The sequence below is a fragment of the Rhinoderma darwinii genome, chromosome 2, assembly GCF_050947455.1.
Source record: "Rhinoderma darwinii isolate aRhiDar2 chromosome 2, aRhiDar2.hap1, whole genome shotgun sequence".
NCBI lineage: Eukaryota > Metazoa > Chordata > Amphibia > Anura > Rhinodermatidae > Rhinoderma > Rhinoderma darwinii.
The window spans coordinates 469,830,963-469,850,753 of record NC_134688.1 but is presented as its reverse complement, the minus strand read 5'-3'; the positions used below and the strand labels follow the sequence as shown (position 1 = coordinate 469,850,753).

Here is a 19,791-nt window from a genome sequence, read left to right as displayed (position 1 = left end):
CTTAAAGGAGTATTCTAGCTAAAAACATTCATCCCCTATGTATCCACCGTAGCGCTCAGCTGTTTCCATGAGCGCCGTAGGCTTTGAAGGGAGCGGCAGGGCACAAACTGGACTGCTGCTCCATTTAAACTCCTTCTAGCTGCAGTCGTGCGGTTGGGGATAACGGGATACCGTGTTCTAATGATTAGTGAGGAGATCAGTGGTCAACCACGACCGATTGAACATTTATCACCTATCCAGTGGATAGGTGATAAATGGTTCTGCTTGGGATACCCCTTTAAGTCCCTTACTCTCCCTAATCAGTGATATTTATGACTACACCATTCCCGTTTTAATATCTTTTTTTTTTTTTCAATAAATAAGTGGGTCTCCTGCAAGCAAACAAATGGCGTGTGATACGTCCTAATCATATCAAAGACATACATCTTTTTCGCTCATCTGCCAACCTTCTCACATTAAGGGCTTATTCAGACTAACGTATGTTTTGTGTATATAGCTCCTATGCAGACTTGTGACTCCATGGATACAGACTACAAAGAAGCCCTGTGAAGTATGAACCTGTAGTCATAGTCCCTTTTAACTGACCCATACTTCTTGCTAATCTATCAAATGTATGTAGTGGAATAAATGGAAGGAAATATGACAGCAGGATCAGACTGCACACAGTTTGTTTGTTGTCTGTTACCATGGAAACACAGGTCCGGATTGGAGCTGCGGAAACAAGTTGCTTCGTTTTTCATTATAAATTCATTGGGACAATAAAAGAAAATTGGTAGCAAAAGTGAACTTGGCCTTTAACTATATTTTTATATGAACGTAAAGCCTCTCACCTTTTTCTCCTTACATTGGAATAAAATAAATTAACTTAAAAATTAAAAGAGAACTTTTTTTTATTTTTTTTAAAAAGTGCAAATTTTGCGGCGTTTGTTCCTGTAGTTTTAAGTGCATGGGCTATAGTAAAATATCAAACACATTACACACAACTGCGTTTTTGTTTGTGGCCAGTGGCATTTTCTTCTAAACGCAGCCTGCAATGGATATGGCGTTTTTTCAGGCGTTGTTCCCATAGGCTTCTCTGACGCCAAATTAAAAATCTCACCAAAAACGCCTTAAAAAAAACCTCATGTTACATTTTAATAATGATAGCATTTTTGAAGCGGTTTTTTTAACATAACTTTTCTGATGTTTTGAACTCTGTGTGAAAGGAGACCTAAATATCAGGGCTTCAAAAATGTTCTCTTGAAAATCCAGGTAAATCCAGGAAAATCAATGAAGCTGCCTCCTTTTTTTATTTTCTAAAGTACAAATGTGTTGTGGATTGCCAGCTGTATTAGGTCTAATTCACACAGAGTATTCTGCAGGCAGAAAAAAAAACAGATTTTGACCTGCCTGCACTCTCTTGTTGCGTTTTTTGAAGCGTTTTTTGCCCAAGGCCAATGAGGACCACAGGCAAAAAAATGCTGCAAAATACGCTTTTTCTGGCTCTCATTGATTTGAATGGTAGGTCAGAGGCGGAACCACGGCAAGAAAGAACAAGCCGCTTTTTTTTCCCACGAGCAGCTAAAAGCCGCCCAGGAGAAAAAATTCCTCTGTCTTCCATTCAAATCAATAGGAGGCAATTTCGGACATTGTTTGGCGCTGATTCCGATGCAGTTTCTGCGTCAATATCAGCGCTAAAAAACTTTGCGTGATCCAGGTCTAAGGCTATGTTCACATTACTTGTGAGGCTTCCATTAAAGTAAAACATCGGGAGTATTTCCTGATGTATACCGCCAACGGAACCTCCGACATATACCACTGTACTGTACAGGCATACAGTGGCATATGTTACACATAGGCTCCCATTATAAAATAAAAACATAAACCATGCACAATAAATTTTATGCGGGGATTCCTTTGTACAGGAAAGCGCAGCTGACTCTGCAATTCTATACAGTTAGAAAAAGGTATGCTGACGTATATCAGCCCGGCGAAAGCCAAAAGGACACTCATTTGGCATTCGTTGGTAAATAATGCCCATGGATACATTCGATACATTCGACATATCTGCCGGAAGCTATTCCGGTGCATAGGTCTAACTTAGGGAATCGTGATGTGAACAGAGCCTTACATGTATGGCCACTTTTTTTCCACCAGGTTTTCTTCCGCTTCTAAATAAGGTTGGAGGACCTGGTCGCTTAATCCAGACTTCTCCCATGTACTTGCTGGATTCAGTCACGTTCACTAGCTTCTGCTTGTCTGATGACGCCCGGCTTTCACTCACTGCCACTCTTGCTGCGGAATATATTGTGCTCAATACTGTATATACAATTAGGTCCAGAATTATTTGGACAGTGACACAAGTGTTGGCATTTTAGCTGTTTACCAAAACATATTGAATATACAGTTATATAATCACTATGGGTTTAAAGTGCAGACGCTCAGCTTTAATTTTAGGAAGGGTTTAGGAATAAACTGCTTTAATATGAAGCTGCCTCTTTTTTAAGGGACCAAAAGTAATTGGACAATTGTCTGAAAAGCTATTTAATGGGCTGCATGGGCTGTTCCCCCCATTAATTCATCATCAAATAAACAGGTAAAAGGTCTGGAGTTGATTCCAGGTGTGGCATTTGCATTTGGAAGATGTTGCTGTGAACCCACAACCTGAGGTCAAATGAGCTGTCAATGCAAGTGAAACAGCTGAAAAAAATGAAGAAATCCATCAGAGAGAGAGAGAGCACAAATGTTGGGAGTGGCCAAAACAACAGTCTGGTACATTCTTAAAAAAAAAGAGCGCACTGGTGATCTCGCGAACTCCAAAAGGCCTGGACGTCCACGGAAAACAACAGTGGTGGATGATCACAGAATCCTTTCCATGGTGAAGAAAACCCCTTCACAACATCTACCCAAGTGAAGAACACTCTCCTGGAAGTAGGTGGATCAGTATCTAAATCTACCATAAAAAGAAGACTTCATGAGAGCAAATACAGAGGATTCACCACAAGGTGCAAACCATTAATCAGCCCCAAAAATAGAAAGGCCGGATTAGACTTTGCCAAACAACGTGTAAAGAAGCCGCCCAGTTCTGGAACAGCATGAAACTAAGATCAACCTGGACCAGAATGATGGGAGGAAGAAAGTATGGAGAAGTCATGATCCAAAGCTCACCACATCCTCTGTAAAACATGGTGGTGGCAGTGTGATGGCATGGTGGGGGCAGTGTGATGGCATGGTGGAGGCAGTGTGATGGCATGGTGGAGGCAGTGTGATGGCATGGTGGGGGCAGTGTGATGGCATGGTGGAGGCAGTGTGATGGCATGGTGGAGGCAGTGTGATGGCATGGTGGAGGCAGTGTGATGGCATGGTTGAGGCAGAGTGATGGCATGGTGGAGGCAGTGTGATGGCATGGTGGGGGCAGTGAGATGGCATGGGCACGCATGGCTGCCAAAGGCACCGGGTCACTAGTGTTTAATGATGATGTGACTGAAGACAGAAGCAGCCGGATGAATTCTGAAGTGTTCAGGGATTTATTTTCAGCTCCGATTCAACCAAATGCAGCAAGGTGATTGGACTTCGCTTCACAGGACAGATGGACATTGACCCAAAACATCCTGCGAAAGCCACCCAGGAGTTTATAAGGCAAAGAAGTGGAATATTCTGCAATGGCCGAGTCATCACCAGATCTCAACCCGATCGAGCATTTCACTTGCTTAAGACAAAACTTGAGGCAGAAAGACCCACAAACAAGCAACAAGTGAAGACGCTGCAGTAAAGGCCGGGCAAACATCACAAGGGAGGAAACTCAGCGTGTGGTGATGTCCATGGGTTCCAGACTTCATTGCCTGCAAAGGATTCTCCACAAAAGTATTAAAAAAAACACCATTTTATTTCTGGTAATGTTAATTTGTCCATTTACTTTTGAGCCCCTGAAATGAGGAGGCTGTGTAGAAAAATGGCGGCAATTCCTAAACGTTTCATAGGATATATTTGTTCAACCCCTTGAATTAAACCGGAAAATCTAAACTTCAATTGCATCTCAGTTGTTTCATTTCAAATCCAATGTGGTGGCAGCAAAACCCAAAACATGAAGATTGTGTCACTGCCCAAATAATTCTGGACCTAACTGTATGTCTCTGTACTTTACCACCAGCAAATCCTCACATGCAAAAGCACAGGATTCCTCCCCTTGCATGAAGAAGAACCTGAAGTGACACTATCATTGTCGTTGCATAAAAAAAAGAACCTTCTACCTCCGTAGCTGCCTCGGATTCCGGCCACAGCATCAGGGTTTTTTTATATTGCATTTTTTGTACATTTAAATGTTTTATAAAAACACTTATAACCTAACTTCCTAAGCACTAAATTATGCACTAGAAGAGAAGCGGGTGATGTGGAGCTCTGTAACAGGAAAACAGACCTCCAATCTCTATAAATAGACATATTGAAATGACTCAGTATCACACACCACAGATATTATTGTTAATCCCTTTATAACCCTATTAGGCATTCATTTCTAAACCACTCTAAATCACTAGGGATATTACTAGAAATACTACTAATAACCTCTAAACCACCGTATGTAAAACATGTAATGTAGTACAAATGGAAAGTTGGCAGGGTAGGTATAAAGGGGGTGGGGCATATTTCAATCTCAGCAATTGACGATGACACATTTGGAAACCCCTGTTCTCCCAATTGTGGGACCCGTCCGTACCTATCACCCACTTTTGGCATATCCACATGATATGACATCAGCACCAGAACTGTTCGTCCGGAGCTTCATGAAATTGGTTTCTATGTTCGCTGCACACAAGCCTAAGATCACCATGCACAATGCCAAGCGGTGGCTGTAGGGGTGTAAAGCACATCGTCACTGGACTCTGGAGCAGTGTGTTCTCTGGAGTGATGAATCACGGTTTACTGTCTGGCAGTCTGATGGAGGAATCTGGGTTTGGTGGATGCCAGGGGAACGCTACCTACCAGAAAGCATAGTGTCTACTGTAACATTTGGTGGAGGAGGGATGTTTTTTAGGTCTTGGCTCCATATTTCCAGAGAAGGGTTAATACTACAGCATACAAAGACATTTTACACAATTATAGCTTCAAACTTTGTGTCCTCAGTTTGGGGTTGGGCCCTTTTCTGTTCCCAAATGACTGTGGCCTTGTGCCCACATCGAACTCCAGAAATACATGGGGCGAGGAGTTTGGTGTGGAGGAACTCAAGGGTCTACACAGAGGCTGGACCTCAAACCCATCCAACACCTTTGGAATGAACTAGAACGGAGAATGTGAGCCAAAACTTCTCACCCAACATCAATGTCTAACCACACAAATGTTCTTCTGAATGGGCAAAAATTTCCACAGACTCTCCAAAATCTTGTGGAAAGTCTCCTAGAGGAGTGGAGGCTGTTATAGCTGTAAAAGGGGGACCAACTCTATATTTAGTTTCATGGTTGTGGAATAGGATTTCCAAGAAACTCATATAGGTGTGATGGTCAGGAGGCCACATACATTTGGCCATACAGTGTAGCTAGCTAGGAGACTGGGGAATACAATACAACTGTATAAGGTCAGAGAAAAGCAGACTGGAGTTCTCTCATATGGACAGATTTATTTAAAAAAATAAAGTGTTGATTTTCTGCCCATTCTCTATATTTAAACAGATTTGAACCATTTTAAACAGGTTTGCGATTGGTCAGAAACGGAATTTGCACTAGGGCACAAACATACCGAGAAATGTGTTCACATTTATACCTAATTCTTACTAATTACAGTCAGGGCCATACACAGGACTGTCAAAGAGGGAGTTGACAGTATGGTTACGCATATCTACAGAGCGCGCACACACATACAAATAAATGTATCTCTGTTAGTGCCTTCATAATAAAATGAATAAATAATGTTACTATACAGTGTATGTAAAAAATGCTGCCATATTGTACACAAATCTAATGTACCCATACAGTACAAGTAAATAATGCTGCCATACTGTACACAAAACTAATGCCACCATACAGTAAGAATAAATAATTCACACATACAGTACACATAAATAAAAGTGCTATACAGTACACAAAGAATACAGCCATATAATGACAGCCAGAGTATCCATGTTAGAACACCATCAGAGTGGGCTTGTTAATAGTACCATCATAGTCTGTAGGTTTACACACCTGTCAGCATTTTAGTCTATTATACCAGCACATTTTATATCCAATACCTCAGAAAGTTTCATTTGTCTGCTGCAAACGCAGACATTTACTATAATTTCCACCAATCAGTATTTCCAGGAAGGAAGCCCTGACTGGGTACAACGCCTCACACAGCTATAGCGAGTTACAGTATGCAGCCCGACTATACAACCAGTGTTTCTCTTTGACAACCGCTCTTCAAAAGGAAGTCACCCGGGGATCAGCTGTACCGCCGCTGCAAGGGAAATTAAGGCCATGCATTAAAAATGGGGCCAATGGACAAAGGAACCCAATACTACAAGGCTGCCCTGCCCTCTCCTGATCGACATTAGATCTGATACCTATGTCCCATGCAGTGGATTAGTGACAACCACACTAAAAATCACATTAGGCCCCCTGAACTTTACCGGCACTGCCGGCCGCCGACAATATGGAAGAACAGTCAGTAAAATAAAAAAATAGGACATGTCCTATTTTTTACGGATGCTTTCTACGGCCCAAACACCTTCCCGTAAATATATGGGAATGTGTCCGTTGGCCATAGAAATTAATGGATCAGTATTTGGATCCACAATTACGGTCCGTAATTGCAGATACAAAATTACAGTTGTCTGCATGCGGCTTTAGCCTGGACAGATGTTATGGCTGGATAGTGATAGTCGACTGTTTTCATACTAGACTTTGATAGAAAGTGACTCAGAATGCTTTATTAGAAAGAGACTGCAAGGATTAGGAGCCAGGTACCCCTGTTCTTAGGATAGTCAAGGTTCCCATTAGTCAGACCCTGATCAAATTGATGTTTCAGCTGTTGGAGATTGTACAAATCCTTTACATTGTACTAATAACCAGACCACTTTCTTGTCCTCAGCTCAGCCGACGACATTCTTAAAGTTAAACAGTGATGGATCTCCAGAGTGTGGAGCGATTGGTGGGAATCCACCTGCACAAATCTCCTGGATCCCACATTCAGATGATATAAACACCACAATACTGGAAGAGCCGCACCAGACGTGGACAGTGATCAGCACATTCAGTAGAAAGAAAATTAATGGGAATTCAGTGACTTGTTTTGTTTCTCATCCAACGTTTGCAAATCCATGGAAAGATGTTATTACATATAGTGGTAAGTACTTATATAATTTTATGCACATACCATATATACAGTTATAAACCATATGAACTGAATAGCCACATTAGTAGAGATAACCATCTGGTATCACATTGGACCTCCTTTGGCCTTCAGAACCAGAGCAATTCATTGTGGCATAGATTCTACTTGGTGTTTAAATCATGCTGCAGGAATATTGGCGCAGGTGGACGAATAGCTCCTTAGAGTCCGGGCCGCACCTGCCATGAGGCGAGGTGAGCCTGCCGCCTCAGGCGACGCAACCTAGTTAAAAAGGGGGGTGGTATTTTGTGCACTGTCTTTACTTTGTGCACTTGTGACTTGATTCCAGCAAGGAACCACGTATGGACAAGGCAGGGGGTGGGGCGTAGTGGGGGGCATTGCTGGTGGGGAAAGAAATGTCGCTGGGCCTCCTGCCCCCATTAATTGAAAAGTGATCGGCCGATGCTGTGGGGTGTTATACTGAGAGGGCTCACTGACTGCAGAGGGCTCTATGGGGGAGGTAAGTTAGTTAGATGCTCAGACCCCGCCCCCTTGCAGTATAGTAACTACTGCGGGCTCTATGGGGGGGATTATTCCCCCCACAGAGCCATATGCTGTTAGCAAGATGCTCAGACCCCCTTTGTAGTATAATCTCCCCTCCCAGCGTTGGCTGATCACAAGTGGCTGATCACAAGTGGCTGAGCCGGGTATAATCCTTCCCCCTTTGTAGTATAATCTCCTCTCCCAGCGTTGGCTGATCACAAGTGGCTGATCACAAGTGGCTGAGCCGGGTATAATCCTTCCCCATAGAGCCCTCAGCAGTCACGCTCAGACCCCCCTTGCAGTATAATTTCCCCCATAGCGCCCCCAGTATTTATTATACTGCTGGGGGGGGGATGTCTGAATGCTTCAACTGTAACTAAACTTTTAAAAAACTTCTGAGATGTCATAGTGACATGTTAGAAGCTTTAATCGGTGGGGGTCCGAGTACTGAGACCCTCACTGATTACTAAAATGAAGCGGCAGAAGTGCTCGGGTGAGCGCTGTGCAGCTTCGTTTCTGATAGGCTTTCTTGGGAAAGCCAAGCAGTTGGTCTACGGGCTCATAGACCGCACACCGCTCCGAGAAAAATCGATTAGAAACTAAGCAGCTCAGCACTCACCTGAGCGCTTCCTGCACTTCATTTTAGCGATCAGTGGGGGTCTCAGTGCTCGGACCCTCACCGAGCAAAACTTCTTACATGTCCCTATGACATCTCAGAAGTTTTTTAAAAGTTTAGTTACCCTTTAAAGCAAGGGTCTCAAACTCAGCCGGGTAAGTGGGCCACATATAGAAAAAATGGGAAGTTGACGGGCCGCATTACTTTAAAATTTGATACAATACAAAATTATTGTTAATCAATTTAGTTATTTGATCTTCTACATTACTAACACTACATTACTATAATAATAATACTACATTACTATAATAATACCGCTAGGTTTAAAATTTGAGAGCATTCTCCACGTGCTTATTTCAACAATCCAGTTTTCCAGTTTAAGTGTCGCTAAATGCAGTCCGGCGGCTCAGTTGGCAGCGTTTGGCAGACACACATGTAAAGATTGGGCAGCCCCTATTTAGATAGTGCCACAGTGCCCTCTGTGGATGCTGCCACAGTGCCCTCTGAGTATGCTGCCACAGTGCCCTCTGTGGATGCTGCCACACTGCCTTCTGTAGATGCTGCCGCAGAGTCCTCTGCAGATAATGCCACAGTGCCCTCTGTAGATAATGCCACAGTGCCCTCTGTAGATAATGCTACAGTGCCCTCTGTAGATAATGCCACAGTGCCCTCTGTAGATAATGCAACACACCCCTAGATAATGCCAGTGTCCTCTGTACATACTGCCACAGTGCCCTCCGTAGATAATGCTACAGTGGCCTCTGTAGATAATGCCACAGTGCCCTCTGTAGATAATGCAACACACCCCTAGATAATGCCAGTGTCCTCTGTACATATGCCACAGTGCCCTCAGTAGATGCTGCCACAGTGCCCTCCGTAGATGCTGCCACAGTGCCCTCCGTAGATGCTGCCACAGTGCCCTCCGTAGATGCTGCCACAGTGCCCTCCGTAGATGCTGTCACAGTGCCCTCCGTAGATGCTGCCACAGTGCCCTGCGTAGATGCTGTCACAGTGCCCTCCGTAGATGCTGCCACAGTGCCCTCCGCAGATGCTGCCACAGTGCCCTCCGCAGATGCTGCCACAGTACCCTCTGCAGATAATGCCACACACACCCCAAGTAGATAGTTCCATTGGGGCTCCCTCTAGGAGTGGAATCCCCAGACAGAGAGTTGCCGACGCTTTTGCTGGGAATTCCTCTACTGTTGGAGCCCCTGACATCACTGTCCATACACAGTGATATCAGGGGATCCTCATGGACCAGAATGTGATATCAGGGGCAACCCCAGAGCCGGAGTCCCGGAGATAAAGCACTAGTATAGGCTCTGCACTGGAACTCTGGGGAAGCCATTAACATCAGTGTCCATATTTGGACAGTGATGTCAGGGGCTTGCCCAGAGTTGGAGTTACCATTTTTACTAGGAGTCCTTGCATTAGCTTTTTCTGGCGCACGGGACCTCCCAGTTATGCCAAAATTATTAATATCTATTAATATTTCTGGCGCATCTCTAGGTCCTGTGCGCCACAATAGAAATTAGAGTTTACAAGTTTCTATTGTGGCCCAGGGGAGAAGAAAGAAGACTGTTGTAGGTGAGTATAACATTTTTCGGTTTTTCATATTTCTAATTTTTGTTTTGCAAGTTTTTCTGGACCATTTGGACTACGTAGAAGATTTGGTGGACTATAATGATTTACGCTTTATTTATTTTAAATAAAATGGTCAAAGAGGGTTGTGTGGGGGAGTTTTTATTTCAATGAAAAAAAAATCTTTTGCCTCTGAAATTTTCTAATACTTTGTTAGCACCTTGGTAATGGCAGTTGTCTGTTTGACGATGTCCATTACTGAGGCGGGACTTAGTGTTAGCCGATGCAGAGGCTAACCCTAAACAACATTATTACCCGTTACTCATCACCGCCAGGGGTATTGGAATGAGCCAGGTAATATCCAGTACCCGACCATCTGTATTGACGGCAGGGCACTGGGGCGGCCGCAGGCTGGCATTACTAGGCCAGGAAGGGACAAAAACTGTGGCCTTTTCCACCCTGGTAATGTTGTCAGGTCCGTATTTCCCACCGAATAACCACCTCTGTAAATTGAAAGCTGAAGGCATGCCTGGAAAGAAGTACACCACACAGAGTAATGTTGGTAGACATCCCCTCCCTCAGCCAGGAGGAAGACTGAAACCTTTTATTCAGAACAAAGAAACACAGAAAGAGACACATGCCTCCTCCCCAGAGATGTGGGAGTGCCCAAGCCCCCACCGGTTTCACACCTGTAAGTTCTCAGACTCACTCTTCTTGCATTCCAGGGGGCGGTGTCTTCCATAGGTGTGTCCGACATGAACAAAGAACTTATTATATATCAGTATATTACACAAAGAACTGAAATGTATATACATATGTGTGAGGATAATATTTTTCAAACAATATACATAGTAATGATCCCTGACAGTCCCCCCTAAAAATATTATTACTCTATCCCTGAGTCTTGCCTAGCAACCTACCACTGACCACTCGAACCAGGCGGGTAGGGGTTTTGGATTTCTTCACCAGCTTGAGACGAACTACTTCTGATGAGTAACCCCCCTTTGTACCTGGACTTCCAAGGTGTCGGAGTGGTCCTAACTTTCCCTATTCTCCTCTGGATACAGGATGGTTGTCTTGATATAATCTACAAACCGCTGCTGGTTGTAATATATATAATTAATCCGGTCTACATTTTTATTAACAGTAATAATTGTCGCACTGTCACTTACTGTCCTAATGGGACTTTACCCCTGCAGATATGACAGGTCATGGGCAGCACAGTGACCTTCACCTCACACCTTCACATAAAACTCCTCAGATTGTAATTTGCAGCACCGTGGCATATTTACACACATTATAATTATAAACCTCAGACATTATAAAAAATAGGGCCTCAACTAATTAGCATAATGCTATCACCAATCTCATGCTATCACCCTCAGGTTTCGGGTCCCATCAGTTCATTGCCAGTCCTGTACACCATCGTCCCCTTCTTCTCCTGTCTTCTGCACTTCACTGACTGTCACCCTCAGGGTAACCCACACAATTGTGGAGTCAGACTACGTTGGTGTCCAGTGGGGGAGTTATTATTACCCCCTCCTAGCCACGTACTTATCAAACCACTTGATCCTGCTGACGGATTCACTCAGGTCTTTGGTCTTTACTTTGATCTTTGCTGATGTCATCAAGACTTGGTTTGGTCCTTCTCATCTGTCCGACACCGTCTCCTTTAGTTTACGTCACCGGGCTGTACATAGCACCTCATGCTGTGAGCCTGGGGTGAGATCCCACGTAGGCGGATTAGTGGAGTTGTATTGTGACTATCACAAACCCTACGCATCTGTACTCTTCCTCTGGCAAGTTACTTGTCTGGGCGGCCGCTTAGAATTGTGACACTGCCGTCAGTTCATGATAAACGCGTTGTAGTGGCTCAGGCTGCGCCTGCCGCATCTCAGTGATGGAGTTCATCGTGTTAAAAGTCTTTTCGTTCATATTTACTGGCACTTGCTGGGGACCCCCAACTCTTGTCAATTGTTAAAATAAATACTAATCTGGTGATAACATCATCCGCATACATTATAAATGTTGTTCTAAGTACTTACAATAATGTCAGGCCCTCAAATGACATCAAACACCTTTATATAAGGAAAAAAACTTCTCTGTTACAATGGACAGGGCACCTAGAAGATGTGTGATTACTGGGTACATTTCATTTGCTCTTGGTGATACTCTTTCAGCAGGATTTGTACCTTGATCTCAGCTGATTGCCTAGAACATCTCCACCTCACAGAAATATACACAGATTCCACATGTTTATCTGACAAGTGTCTCAAACAAATTTTTCTTACTCTAATCTGGTTCGTTCTACCTCGGAAGGCCTCTCAAGGTCTGTTCTCTTCGTGGGAGGCGGGTATGATAAGGTTGGCATCGGTCTGCCAGGACTGTTCTGTAGGCAAATCAAACAGCTCTAACAGAATTTAGCAGCATCAGCTGTAAAGCCTGGGACATACCAATTAGATCTTACCACATCGATCCTTGCAGTCTTGGGGCATATGTGAGGTCATACACCATCAATACAAGTGCTATCAAGAATGCATTGGGCACTACTGGTTTACCTTCCTTTATCCGTCCACATTCTGTTAGAATCTGGTTCTCACGCCTTCCGCTCCCAGTTGGACTCTTCCTGTGAAGAACAAGCTTTTCTTAGCCTAATCAGTAATTGATCTTAATCAGATAATTAACTTGAAGAAAAACATTAACAATGACAGATTTATGTTAAACGTTCACACTGGTCAGTAACTAAAACTGATACCTACAAACTGATTCTTCTTCTTTATATATATATATATATATATATATATATATATATATATATATATATATATATATATATATATACATACACATATACACTGCACAGAATTCTCTGCTCTAAATTTCGCTTTCACAATAATAACAACAAAAATAAACAAAAAAAATGTTTTCTAATGGGAATATTCCGCTTCTGTACCTTTTATCTGACACATCCAACAGTCCAATACTGAGGCTGGTCTAGAACTTTACATAAAACTTAACCTCAGTATTTAATATTCCCACAACCCTTCTTAAATACAGTTATTAAACAAACTAACCTTGGGACAATGTTTAGAGAACTTCTCACTCTCACGGCGCGGGGTGTGGACCCACTGGGCCGAACCGCGTAGCGGGGTAGCAGCTTGCCAACTACGTACAAAACAATGTCTATAGTTCAAAACGGGTACCTGACGAAATAGTAGACAGTGGCAGGATCACGACTTGGCTTTCACAGCAGGTGACGCCGCGGATGCAGCGGGAAGGCACGACTTGGCTTTCACAGCAGGTGACGCCGCGGATGCGGCAGAAGACACGACTTGGCTTTTACAGCAGGTGACGCCGCGGATGCAGCGGGAAGGCACGACTTGGCTTTCACAGCAGGTGACGCCGCGGATGCGGCGGAAGACACGACTTGGCTTTTACAGCAGGTAACGATAGTACGGGATACAGGGTACAGGCAGCAGGAACGGGCAACACTGGGAACTGGAAAACACTGGGAGACCTTTAGCAAGACAGACTAGGGTATACAACAACGCTCAGGCAAGGAACCAGTGGGCAGAGCTCATTTTTATAGTCCAGCAGTCATTTGGGCTAATACAGTGGCGTAACTACCGCCGTAGCAGCAGTAGCGGCTGCTACAGGGCCCGCGGCATGAGGGGGCCCGTGTCGCCCGCCGGCACGGGCCCCCACCATGGCCGGAGGCTCCGCTAGCAGCCGCTATGGCTGCTACAGCGGGACGCCACTGAACACTACGGCAGAGCAGGGAGCTATTTCCCCGCTCTGCCATTAACTGGTTCCCGACCGCTGGCTGTGTTTTTACGGCCAGCGGTCAGGGTCCTTAAAACCCGAGCCATAGACTTTCTATGGCTCGGGTTTTAACTTGCTGCCCGCGCGATCGGGCAGCTGAATGTCGGGTCTCCGGCTGTCAGTGACTGCCGGGGACCCTGAGGAGAGGATAGGAGCAGCTTTCGCTGCTTCTGTCTTCTCCGATCTCTTCTACACAGTGCTCAATGAACGCTGTGTATAGGAATAGAGACAGCAGCAGCGGCGCTGTCTCTATTCCTCCCGGTGATCATGTAACTGGTCACATGATCGCCGGGTGCCGTTACTGACAGACTGCTGCTGGGTCTTACTAGACCCAGCACAGCCCTATTAGTGACAATCGTCACTATGAGAGGGCTGATTTCCCCTGTAACTGGGGCTGCTGTGCAGCTCCAGTTACAGTGGAAAAACATGGTGTAAAAGAGAGAAAAAAAATATATATAAAGTTCCCCAAAGGTCTTCTTTGACCTTTGGGGGACAGACCATAGTAATAAAAAAATAATAAAGTAAAGTGCAAAAAAAATTGAAATGATAAATACACATAAAATACCCACCCCAAAAAAAAAAACGTTCCCCCCCCCGCCAATCATTGTTGTAACGCTAGCGCTGACCCTATTACCCTAATATAGACATGTAATATATCAAAATTGACGGTAGACAATGACGATCACAAATAAAAGGTCTATTTTAGGGTAAAACTATGTTATTACCAAAAAAAATAGCTGAAACGTAAAAAAGCTTATTTTTTTACTATTATTTTCAAACTTTATGAATAAAAATTCTAAAATAGCGAAAAAGGTGTGTATAAAAACGATAAAAAAAGAAACCTGCATTGTCTACGGAAAAAACGTCGCAAAAATCACGTCGTTAGCCCAACAAATAAAAAAGTTATAGCCATTTAACGAACGCGTGCTAAAAATGGCTAAACGGTGTCTGGTCCTGAAGGCGCAAAATAGAGCAAAAGACATGTATCCCCTCTCCACAGGACATGTATCCCCTCTCCACAGGACATGTATCCCCTCTCCACAGGACATGTATCCCCTCTCCACAGGACATGTATCCCCTCTCCACAGGACATGTATCCCCTCTCCACAGGATCTCCACAGGACATGTATCCGCTCTCCACAGGATCTCCACAGGATAGGGGATACATGTGTGATCGCTGGCATTGATAGGGAGAATGGGGGACTGAAAGTCCCCTGAAGTTCTCCCTCACAAACCTCGGACTTCCGGGGTATGTGTCGGCAGCTCCGTAGAAATTAATGGAGCGCCAGTCGCGCTTGTGCGCATGCGTGACCAGCGCTCCTTTCATTTTTATTGAGCTGCGCAGACGCCGGAAGTCAGAGGTTTGTCATGGAGAAGTTCAGGGGACTTTCAGTACCCCGTTCTCCCTATCAACGCCAGCGATCACACATGTCTCCCCTATCCTGTGGAGATCCTGTGGAGAGGGGATACATGTATTTTGTAGGACACACTGTAGGTCGCATTTTTTTGGGAGGGGGGACGCTGCATGGCGTTCCCTACAGGGGGGGGACGCTGTATGGCGTTCCCTACAGGGGGGGGTGGCTGTATGGCATTCCCTACAGGGGGGGAGCTGTATGGCGTTCTCTACAGGGGGAGGCTGTATGTCGTTCTCTACAGGGGGAGGCTGTATGTCGTTCTCTACAGAGGGGGGGCTGTATGGCGTTCTCTACAGGGGGGGGCTGTATGGCGTTCTCTACAGGGGGGGCTGTATGGCGTTCTCTACAGGGGGGCTGTATGGCGTTATCTGCAGGGGGGCTGTATGGCGTTATCTGCAGGGGGGGCTGTATGGCGTTATCTACAGGGGGGCTGTATGGCGTTCTCTACAGGGGGATGTATGGCGCTATCTACAGAGGGGGGGGCTGTATGGCGTTATCTACAGGGGGGGCTGTAAAAAAGGCACTATCTACAAGGGGGGGGGGGGTTGTGTGACACCCAGGGGAGGGGGGGCCCCAGTCAAAAGTTTGCTATGGGGCCCAGTCTTTCCTAGTTACACCCCTGGGCTAATAGCTGATTACTGGCAGCTGGACGCGTACTGGCCCTTTAAGGCCGTGCACGCGCGGGCGCACGCGCCCTGCGGGGAACGGCACGAGGACCCGGAAGACAGTGCCGGCGCCTGCCGGAGGGAGGAGGACGCCGAGCAGAGAGGTGTCCATGGCCGGGATCGTCAGGGGGTGAGTTAGAATGGTGATCCCCGGCCATGGACGTAACAGTATCCCCCCTCTTACGCCCCCTCCTCTTGGGACCAGAGCGGGAAATAAATTTCTTCACGAGGACCGGGGCATCGATATTCTCCTCTGTCTCCCAAGACCAAATCCCCTCCAATCCACCAAGTAAAATGTCCTGCCTCCTACTTTCTTGGTGGCCAGGATCTCCCTCACTTTAAAAGTTCCGGATGAACTGCCAGGAGCCACTGCGGAACTAGGAGTCCTGGAGTAGCGGTTTAGAACCACGAGTTTTAGCAAGGAGACGTGGAAGGAATTAGGGATCTTGAGGGTAGGAGGCAGTCAAAGCTTGTACGACACAGGATTGATCTGCAGCAGAATCTCGAAGGGTCCAAGGAACCTGGGGGGCAAACTTGCAAGATGGCACCCTCAGCCGGATATTCCTGGAAGACAGCCAGACCTTTGTACCTGGAAGAAACTGGGGAGGTTCTCGTCTTCTAGTGTCTGCCTTTCTCTTCATGCGGTCCACCGCCAGCAGAATAGAAGACCGTGTCTGCTGCCATATTTGCAAAAAGTTCCTGAAGGTAGAATCGGCTGCAGGCACCTGAGACATAGTAGAGCCGGGCAGGGGTATTCGAGGATGTTGGCCATAGACTATAAAGAACGGACTGGAAGTGGTGGACTCACTGGTATGGTTATTATAAGAGAACTCCGCCCACGGAAGCAGCTGCACCCAGTCATCATGTCTTCTGGAAACAAAGTGCCGTAGGTAGTTCTCCATAATTTGATTAATCCTCTCAACTTGCCCATTGGACTGAGGGTGATAAGCTGAGGAGAAGTCCAACTTTACCCCGAGTAGGCCACAGAGTGCTCTCCAGAACATAGAGGTGAACTGGACCCCTCGATCCGAGACAATATGCAGAGGTAATCCATGCAGACGGAAGATGTGTTGCATGAAGAGGTCAGCCAGTCGAGCGGCAGAAGGCAGGCCAGTCAGGGGAACAAAATGAGCCATCTTTGAAAAACGATCCACCACCACCCAGATCACACTGCATCCTGCAGAGGGAGGCAGATCCGTAACAAAATCCATAGCAATATGCCGCCAGGGGGCCTCGGGCACCGGCAGTGGTTGGAGCAGACCGGCTGGTCTGGAGTGGGAACCCTTGTTGGCTGCACACACCGTACAGAAGGAGACAAAGTCTATGATGTCTTTGGGCAGCGTGGGCCACCAGAACTGACGGGCAATCAGGTCTCAGGTCTTACGGGCACCAGCATGTCCTGCCAGCTTGGAACAGTGACCCCAGCGAAGGATTCTTCCTCTGTCTGCCAGCCGTACGAAAGTTTTTCCTGTGGGAATGCCTCTAACCTGCAGAGGTTTTGACAGGGTAGATGCAGGAGGGATCGATAATATTCTGTGGGGGCTCCACAGTGTCCTCTGTTTCAAAAGACCTAGACAAGGCATCGGCCCTCACATTCTTGTCGGCAGGTCGGTAGTGGAGTTCGAACTGGAACCGTGCAAAAAACAATGACCATCTGGCTTGACGAGGATTCAGTCGTTGAGCCGTCTGTAGATAGGTCAAGTTCTTGTGGTCCGTGAAGACCAGGATAGGATGAGCTGCGCCTTCCAGTAGGTGTCTCCATTCCTGCAGAGCCATCTTGATGGCCAGTAACTCCCGGTCCCCAATCGAGTAGTTGGGCTCTGCAGAAGAAAACAGCTTGGAATAGTAACCACATACCACCGTCTTGCCTTTCGAACCCCTCTGGTACAATAGAGCCCCGGCACCAATAGAGGAGGCGTCCACCTCTAACGAAAACTGCAGAGACACATCAGGATGGTGCAGAATGGAGGCAGACGTGAAGGCTTTCTTTAAGGTTTCAAATGCGATCTCCGCCTCTGAAGTCCATACTTTGGCATTCATACCCTTTTTAGTAAGGGTGGAGATGGGAGGTCTCAGATAAGAGAAGTTGGGGATGAATAGTCTGTAGAAGTTGACGAATCCCAGGAAGCGTTGTATGGCCCTTAAGCCTTGGGGACGTGGCCACTCCAGGACAGCCTTGACCTTCTCAGGATCCATCTTGAGACCCTGATCAGAGATAATGTAGCCCAGGAAGGGAAGAGACTTTTCTTGGAACACACACTTCTCCAACTTGGCGTAGAGATGATTCTCTCTTAATCTAAGCAACACCTGGCGGACATGGCCCTGATGAGTCACAAGATCTGGGGAAAAAATCAAGATATCATCGAGGTACACCACAACACAGACATAGAGGAGGTCACGAAATATGTCATTCACAAATTCTTGAAATACTGCGGGAGCGTTACACAGGCCGAAGGGCATGACCAAATATTCGTAGTGTCCATCACGTGTGTTAAAGGCAGTCTTCCACTCGTCTCCCTGACGGATCCGGATTGGATTGTAGGCCCCCCGCAGGTCAAGCTTGGAAAAAATTTTCCCCACCCGTATACGATCAAAGAGCTCAGAAAAAGGGGTACCTGTTCTTCACCGTGATCTGATTGAGACCCCGGTAGTCAATACAGGGTCGAAGGGATCCATCCTTCTTTTTGACAAAGAAAAACCCGGCTCCGGCCGGGGATGAAGACTTTCGTATGAAGCCCCTCTCTAGATTCTCTTTAATGTAGGCCGACATAGACTGGGTCTCTGGCAAGGAAAGAGGGTATACTTTACCGGGAGGAGAAGAGTCAGGAATCAAGTCGATAGGACAGTCGTATTCTCGATGTGGTGGCAATATCTCTGCCTCCTTTTTGTCGAAGACATCAGCGAACTGAGAGTAACAAGGGGGTAGCCCAGACAATGACTGAGGCGAAGAAGGCTGGGATGGAAGGACATGACCCAGACAGCGGTCTAGACACTTGGGACCCCACTGAAGAACCTCTCCAGAGTTCCAATTCAGGACTGGGGCGTGATGACGGAGCCAAGGCAAGCCCAGCAGCACGGGGTTGACGGCCTTGGACAGGACATACAGAGAGATCAGCTCGGAATGAAGAGCTCCCACCTGGAGTCTCAACGGCTTGGTCACAGACAATACTGGGTCAGGCAAAGGCAGTCCATCTACCGAGGCAACGATCAATGGTCTCTCCAGCAAAACAGTGGGCAACTGAAGGAGATCCACAAGGTCTTGACAGATGAAATTGGCTGCGGAGCCAGAGTCCAGGTAGGCAGAGACTGGATGAGGTCTCCCGCCAGCGACAATGGTTACAGGAATAAACAGCTTGGACGAGAATTCTCTATCAAGTGCAGTAGCGCCCAGGGTTGTCTCTCCAACCAATCCCAGACATTGGGGTTTCTTAGGCCTCTGGGGACACAGACGCACGACATGGCCAGCGAGGCCGCAATACAGACAGAGTCCAGAGGTGCACCTGTGCTGTTTCTCCTGATCAGACAGTTTAAGCTGATCCACCTGCATCGGGACCTCGGACGCAGCAGAAGAACAGGGCAAGAGGGGTTGCTGGAAGTTGAGCGCCAGTCTAGGAAGCCGTCTCTCCTGAAGAATCTCTTGGGATCTCTCTCTGAGCCTTATGTCCACGCGGCTAGCCAGCTGAATAAGATCATCCAGGGCAGCTGGGAGATCTCGAGCAGCCAGTTCGTCTTTGATCTTAGGCGATAGGCCATGCCAGAAGGATGCTACCAAGGCCTCATTATTCCAAGACAATTCTCCTGCCAGAGTCCGGAACTGGATGGTGTATTCGCCCACGGAGACGTCCTCCTGACGCAGGTTAAAAATAGCAGT

At 46.3% G+C, this 19,791-nt stretch overlaps 1 protein-coding gene across 1 annotated transcript in view; it reads left to right on the top strand.

Moving 5' to 3' along the window:
- The window catches only part of LOC142741920 (cell surface glycoprotein CD200 receptor 1-A-like), a 62,054-nt gene that overhangs the window by 7,193 nt on the left and 35,070 nt on the right, over positions 1-19,791 (top strand). Inside the window, exon 4 of the mRNA XM_075851242.1 lies at positions 7,039-7,293. Coding sequence (XP_075707357.1) covers positions 7,039-7,293 — 255 coding nt within the window. The remainder of the gene's footprint in view (positions 1-7,038; positions 7,294-19,791) is intronic.